General features: G+C 43.8%; 1 protein-coding gene across 1 annotated transcript in view; it reads left to right on the top strand.

The window, feature by feature from the left end:
- ZNF316 (zinc finger protein 316) overlaps window positions 1–7,350 on the top strand; it is a 30,607-nt gene extending 23,257 nt beyond the window's left edge. The window contains exons 7-9 of the mRNA XM_011985847.1: window positions 536–600; window positions 6,163–6,261; window positions 7,204–7,350. Coding sequence (XP_011841237.1) covers window positions 536–600; window positions 6,163–6,261; window positions 7,204–7,350 — 311 coding nt within the window. The remainder of the gene's footprint in view (window positions 1–535; window positions 601–6,162; window positions 6,262–7,203) is intronic.
- Window positions 7,351–7,834: the final 484 nt, after the last annotated feature.

Genomic DNA, 7,834 nt, shown 5'->3' with positions numbered 1-7,834 from the left:
GGGACAGGAATCTCAGCGGGAAGACAACCCCTCCTCCGAAGGGAGGCCCATCAGGGCTTCAGAAAAGGGGCCGAGAGACGCATAAGAGGAGCGTGTGGTGCGGAGGGGCCTGGGCTGAGGAAGGAAGCCCTGAAAGACCCAACAGAGGAAGGGAGCTGGGCAGAGGGTGATAGCAGGGGCCAGACTGAGCGAACAGTGCCCAGGCTGGTGTCAAACTCCAGGCCTCAAGTGATCCTCCCGCCTTGGCCTCCGAGGGTGCTGGGGTTATGGGCATGAGCCACTTTGCCTGGCCTACTCAATTCTGTTTTAAATGTTTGTGTTTGTGAAGTGAGACAAAAATTGTTAAAGCAATGAGAAACATTGCATGTTTAAGCTCCACTAAGTCATATTGGAGTCAAAAAGGGATGCGGGGATGTGGTTCCCTCCTTTCCTTCTGCAGGGTCAAGGTTACCCAGTGGACGGGGGTGCTTTTAGGAGAATTAGGCGGGTGCAGAGCTGCCAGATCGCTTATTCTGTTTCTTCCCCCTTTTTCCAGGTATACTATTTGAAGAACAGGTTTCCATGCTCTTAGAGGAGCATCAGAGAATGAACAAACCCCAGGTGAGTTTCTTTTCGTAGATTCTTTTTCGTTTTCCAGGGGATTTGCTGGCTTTTATAAAATTCGTTGATTCAGATGGACATTTAGAAAGCTACTTCAGGGTAAATGGGGAGTGAGGCAGCTGAGCAGCAGGCAGAGGCAGCTGCGGATCCCTGTGGTCATGTGATCCTACAGTCGTCAAAGGGGAGTGGCAGATTGGTCTTTTTCTTTTGAGACAGTCTTGTTCTATTGCCCAGGCTGGAATGCAGTGGCATGATCTTGGCTCACTGCAACCTTCACCTCTGGGGTTCAACCAAATCTCATGCCTCGGTCTCCCGAGTAGCTGGGACTACAGGTGCTCACCACCACACCCGGCTAATTTTTGTATTTTTTATAGAGACGGTTTTGCCATGTTGGCCAGTCTGGTCTCAAGCCCCTGACCTCAAGCAGCCCTCCTGCCTGGGCCTCCCAGAGTGCTGGGATTATAGGCATGAGCCACTGCACCCGGCCCTGATTTGTCTTTTATCTTCCTAATCTGCACTTCATTTTCACTGGCCGCCAAAAGAAATGAACTAGTTACTCTTGGGACAGAAAGATTTCCTGGAGTCTGAAAAAATGTCTGAACATCTTTGTGGAGCAAAGAACCTTGCAATCAACCTCCCTGTTGCCTGCAGTTGTTCTTTGTTGGGAGTGGAGGGTAGAACTCAGGTTTTATTCATTGTCTAGATTGACCACATTTTCTTCACCTCTTCATTTGCAGATGGACATTTCGGCTGTTTCCACCTTTTCCTTGTTGTAAAGAATGCTGCTATGAGCATTGGGGTACAGGTATCTGTTCATTCATTCGCATGTTAGTCTGCTTTGTGTAATCTTGCCACTTCCCCGCCACCTGCCCGGGATGTCCTGATAAAGCCTAACCGCAGTGCATGTTTTCCCAGCCTGGCCTTCCTAGAATATTCTGCTGCATTGGCATTGAACTGCTTTCACCTTCTAGAAAGGCCCCTCTCCCTGGTGTCTTGTGACATGCTTCTTGTGGCTTTATTCCTGCTGCTCAGATTTCTTGGTGCTCCTCATTGTGTCTTCCTCCTGCTCATACCCATGGCTTATGTCCAGATGTCCATCCTTAACTCCCTCATCTTTCTACTCTGCCAGTCTTTCCCGAGTATTTCATGCCCTCTGTAGTGGTAGGGACAGGAGGCAGGGAAATTCTGGGCAGAAGAGAGCATGTCCCTGGCGAGGGCCCCACCCTCAAGCTGAAAAGCCTGACACTGTGGTCCAAAGTGAGAATTTACATCCCTGTTTTCCCGCTTAAATGTTGCCTTTTCCCAAACCACCCATGGCCCACCCCGCCCCCCCATCCTGTGCCCATAAAAACCCCAGGTTTTGTCTGTAGAAGCCCTTTGTATTTCCATATCAATTTTAGGGCCCGGCGTGGTGGCTCACGCCTGTAATCCCAGCAATTTGGGAGGCCGAGGTGGGTGGATCACCTGAGGTTTTAGCCTGGCCAACATGGTGAAACCCCATCTCTACTAAAAATACAAAAATTAGCCAGGCATAGTTGCATGCACCTGTAATCCCAGCTACTAGGGAGGCTGAGGCAGTAGAGTCACTTGAATCCAGGAGGTGGAGGTTGCAGTGAGATGAGATCGTGCCACTGTACTCCATCCTGGGCAACAAGAGCGAAACTCTATTAAAAAAAAAACAAAAAAATTAGAACCAGCTTGTATATATCTACAAAGAAACATTTAGGATTAAGGTTGGAATTGAACTTGTAGATAAGTTGGGGGAGAATGGACCTCTTTATTTTTACATCTGTTGAAGTCTTTAACTTACTGCAGGATTGTTTTGTAGTTTACAAGGCACAGGTCTGGCACATCTCTCAAATGTATCCCTAAGTGTTTCATTTTTTTGGATACTCTTGTAAATGGTATTGAATTTCAATTTATGATTGTTCATTGCTAGTATGTAGAAATACCAGATTTTGTATGTTTATACTGTATCCTGCAACCCTATTAAACTCACTAGCTCTAGTAGCTTTCTTGTACGTTCTGCAAGATTTTCTACATGGACAATTCTATCATGTCATTTACAAATAGTTTTACTTCTTCTCTAATCTGTATGACTTTTTGTTGTTTTATTGCATTGACGAAAACCGCCCATATAATGTTGAACAGAAATGAGACGGGACATCTTTGCCTTTCTTAATTTTAGGAGGACAGCAGTAAGTCTTTCACCATTACTGTGATGGCATCTGTTGGTTTTTCATGAGTGCTTTTTATTAGGTTGAGAAAATTTCCTTTTATTCTTTTTTTTTTTTTCTTTTTTTGAGACGGAGGCTCACTCTGTTGCCCAGGCTGCAGTGCAGTGGCGTGATCTCGGCTCACTGCAAGCTCCGCCTCCCAGGTTCACGCCATTCTCCTGCCTCAGCTTCCCGAGTAGCTGGGACTACAGGCACCTGCCACCACACCCGGCTAATTTTTGTATTTTTACTAGAGATGGGGTTTCATTGTGTTAGCCAGGATGGTCTTGATCTCCTGACCTTGTGACCCACCCCCCTCGGCCTCCCAAAGTGCTGGGATTACAGGCGTGAGCCACCGTGCCCAGCCTCCTTTTATTCTTAAACTGTTGAAAGTTCTTTTTTTTAAAATCAGGAATCAGTGTTTTGTCCAATCCTTTTCTGCATCTATTGATAAAATTATATGGTTTTCCTTATCTGTTTGTTAGTATCATAAATTATGTTTGATTTTTAAATATTAGTGTTCACCTGGTACAAACTTGTTCTAATATTCTTACCCTGTCTTGTATCTGTGGAATTTCTAGTGATGTTACCTCTCATCCGTGATAGTGATAATTTGTGGGTGCTGCCTGCTCCTCTTCTCTGTCTTTCATCAGTGTAGCTAGAGGTTTGAAACATTTATTGATTTATTTTTTTAAAAACTTATATATTATTGATTTTTGATTTTCTGTTCTCCATTTTATTGTTTTTTGTTCTCAGTTTTATTACTTTTTTCTGACTACTTTGGTATAATTTGCTCTTTTTCTGGTTTCTAAAAAGGTAGAAGATGAGGTCATTGATTTTATTATTACTATTTTTTTGAAGTGGAGTCTCACTCTGTCACACAGGCTGGAGTGCAGTGGTGTGATCTTGGCTCACTGCAACGTCCACCTCCCAGGTTCAAGTGATTCTCCTGTCTTAGCCTCCCGAGTAGCTGAGATTATAGGTGTCCGCCACCACGCCTGGATAATTTTTCTATTTTTAGTATAGATGGAGTTTCGCCACGTTGGCCAGGCTGGTCTTGAACTCCTGACTTCAGGTGATCCACTCACCTTGGTCTCCCAAAGTGTTGGGATTAACAGGCGTGAGCCACCATGCCTGGCCTGCTTTCAAATTTTTAAGAAAATATAGTTTAAGGGGCATGATTTGAAAAAGTGGTGTGTGTAGGGGGGTATATTTTCTGGAGGATAACTGAGTTTTTTGCAGAGCCAAAGCTGAAAAGCAAGCTAGTTGAATGTAAGAATCTCTGTTAGACTTGTGACTTGTCTTTGGAAATGAATATTTTAGAAGATATTTATTGTGGATTTTTGTAAAGATACTTTGAACTAATATAAACCTTATTTTATCTGTTGGCACATAGATAGTGGCACGTAGATAGTGGGCTTTATCTATACAGGTTTTTTTTTGTTTTTTTTTTTTTTGTTTTTTTTAGATGGAGTCTCGCTCTGTCACTCAGGCTGGAGTGCAGTGGTGTGATCTTGGCTCACTGCAAGCTCCGCATCCCGGGTTCACACCATTCTCCCACCTCAGCCTCCCAAGTAGCTGGGACTACACGCACCCACCACCATGCCTGGCTAATTTTGTTTTTGTATTTTTAGTAGACGTGGTTTCACTGTGTTAGCCAGGATGGTCTCGATCTCCTGACCTCATGATCCGCCCACCTCGGCCTCCCAAAGTGCTGGGATTACAGGTGTGAGCCACCGTGCCCGGCCTATCTGTATAGGCCTTAGTCATCTGTTTTCTCTCACATCTCAGCCATCCTGTGGTATTTCTCCTTAACAGCCATGTCTCCAAACACTCCTTTTCACTCCATTTCCTGCTCATGATTTCTGTTGGTCTGACCTCATTTTTCTGTCATGCTTTTCCCTCAGTTAATTCTTCCCTATGTTTAATAATTTCACCTTTTCAGTTTTGAGGGTCATCTTTTTAAAAATAGCAAATATATGTGTGTTCCTCGCTAGTTTTCCCTCCCTTTTCCACTATTGCAGGCAGTTTTCATTTTTATTTTTTGGAACCAAGGTGAAATACATATTTGGGATTTCATCCCAGGAGCCTGGGCCTGAAAATAGAGAATCCATGATATAAATCACACGTACATAGGAAATGTGTTAACATTTTTTTTTTTTGGAACGGATTTTCGCTCTGTCGCCCCAAGCTGGAGTGCAGTGGCGAGATCTCGGCTCACTGCAAGCTCCGCCTCCCAAGTTGATGTCGTTCTGCTGCCTCAGCCTCCCTCCTTGCTGGGACTATAGGCGCCTGCCACTACGCCCAGCTAATTTTTTGTATTTTTTAGTAGAGACAGGGTTTTACTGTGTTAGCCAGGATGGTCTCGATATCCTGACCTCGCGATCCGCCCGCCTCGGCCTCCCAGAGTGCTGGGATTACAGGTGTCAGCCACTGCGCCCGGCCAACATTTTTAACGTATACTTAATTTTTCTCATTTCTAGAAGTCCAGAAATTAAAGAGACCTGATAAAGGAAAGCCGGGAAAATCGAGATAAATATTTGTGGTACACTTCAGTCCTCAGTAACAACACACTGACTAAGAAAAGGGAATACGTTTTTGGGAAAACCCTTAATCTGGGTGCAAACCAGGTTTCTTCAAGAAAAATAGCCTGTCAGTTTGACTCATGTGGAATGAGTTTGAATATGTTTCAGAATCAAGTATTGGTGACAACAATTATTCTAGTAATAATGCTGATGAAATTAATATAAGTGAGAAGTTGCCTTTTGGTAGTAATCAGGAAAACACTCATACTGGAAAGAAATCTGTTGAATATAACCAAAGTGGGAAGTCACCAAGTCATAGTGAGGACCTTATTGAGGATCAGGAAATTCAAGCTTTGACACCACCTTTGGAAGATAACGAACATGGAAATGTCTTCCTTGAGAAGGTAGCCATCATCACACAAGAGACAGCCCAAACAGGAGAGAAACCCGATGATTATAAGGAGCATGGAGAAAATGTCAGTGCCACGTCAACTCCCAAAGTTCATCCAGAAACTCACATAAGGAAGAATCACTCTGAAGTTAATGAGTGTGAGAAGTCAACCTTCTTCAGACATAAAGTTAATACAGGGGTGAAAACCCATGGAGCTAATGAAAATGAGAATTTCAGTCACACGTCACATCTTACTGTGCCTCATAGAACTCACACGGTAGAGAAAACTTTTGAATGTAGTCATTGCAAGAGATCTTTTTGCCAGGAGTCCCACCTCACTGAGCATCAGAGGACATGCACAAGAGAGAAACCATGTGAAAGGAATAAATATGGGAAAACCTTTCAGAAATTACAACTTATCAACTCTCAGATAGTACATCGAGAAGAGAAACCCCATGAATGTGGTAAAACCCTAGTGAAGTCAGCCCTCACTAATCACCAGATAATTCAGTCAGAAAAGAAGCTTTATGTATGTAGTGACTGTAAGAAACCTTTTTCTCATAGCTCAGTCCTAAGAGTCCATCAGAGAATTCACACAGGGGAGAAGCCCTATCAGTGTAATGGGAAATCCTAAGCAAAATGAAACTTCAGTCACCATCAGAGAACTCTTACACATGGGAGAAACCATATGACTATAAGGAATGTAGGAATTCCTTCCATGTGAAACCAAACCTCACTAAACATCAGAAAACACATACGGGGAGAAACCTTTCAAATGTACTGAATGAAGGAGAACTTCCTTCCAGAAGTCACAATTGGCTGATTATTAGAGAAAACATACAGGAGAGAAACCCTGCAAATGTAATGAATTTGTTGGCCAGGCGCGGTGGCTCACGCCTGTAATCCCACTACTTTGGGAGGTTGAGGCGGGTGAATCACGAGGTCAGGAGATCGAGACCATCCTGGCTAACACGGTGAAACCCTCTCTGTACTAAAAATAGAAAAAATTAGCCAGACATGGTGGTGGGCGCCTGTAGTCCCAGCTACTCAGGAGGCTGAGGCAGGAGAATGGCGTGAACCCAGGAGGTGGAGCTTGCAGTGAGCCAGGATCACGCCACTGCACTCTAGCTTAGGCAACAGAGCGAGACTCCATGTCAAAAAAAAACCTTTTTTTTAATGAATATGGAAAATCAGTCCTACTATAAGTCAACCCTAAATGTACATCAGGGAAAGCACACAGAAGAGAAACCCTATAAATGTACTGAGTGTGAGAAATGCTTCTCCTATAAATCACCGCTAATTATACATGAGGACACACAGGTAAGAAACCCTATGAGTGTAATGAATGTGTGAAACCCTTTTGTGTGAAGTCAAGTCTCAATAAACATCAGAAAATTCACACCAGGGAGAAGCCGTATGAATGTAGTGAATGTGGAAAATCTCTGTGAATTCAGCCCTCATTGTGCATCAGAGAACTCACACTGGGGAGAAACCCTATGGATGCAATAAATGTGAGAAGTCCTTCTACAACAAAGATGCCCTCACTAAACATAAGAGAACTCACACAGGGGAGAGGCTACATAAATGTAATGAATGTAGGAAGTCCTTACAACCCTAGTTATACACCAGAGAACTCACACTGGAGAGAAACCTTACAAATGTAATGAATGTGAAAAATCTTTGTATCTGAAGTCACATATATATATATTTTTAATTTTTTGAGATGGAGTCTCACTCTGTAACCCAGGCTGGAGTGCAGTGGCGTGATCTTGGCTCGCTGCAACCTCCACCTCCTGAGTTCAAGCGATTGTCATGCCTTAGCCTCCCAACTAGCTGGGATTACAGGTGCCCGCCACCACACCCAGCTAATTTTTGTATTTTTAGTAGAGACAGGGTTTCACCATGTTGGCCAGGCTGGTCTCGAACTCCTGACCTCAAGTGATCAGCCTGCCTCAGCCTCCCAAAGTGCTGGGATTACAGGCATGAGCTACTGTACTTGGCCTGAAGTCACATCTTAATATTCATCAGAGAATTCACACAGGAAGGAGACCTCATGTACGTAATGAATGTGGGAAGGCCTTTTCTGTGAAGTCAAACCTCAC

The sequence above is a fragment of the Mandrillus leucophaeus genome, unplaced genomic scaffold, assembly GCF_000951045.1.
Source record: "Mandrillus leucophaeus isolate KB7577 unplaced genomic scaffold, Mleu.le_1.0 Scaffold29, whole genome shotgun sequence".
Lineage (NCBI taxonomy): Eukaryota > Metazoa > Chordata > Mammalia > Primates > Cercopithecidae > Mandrillus > Mandrillus leucophaeus.
Note: the sequence above shows the minus strand (reverse complement) of the source record. Positions and strands in the feature narration are given on the sequence as shown.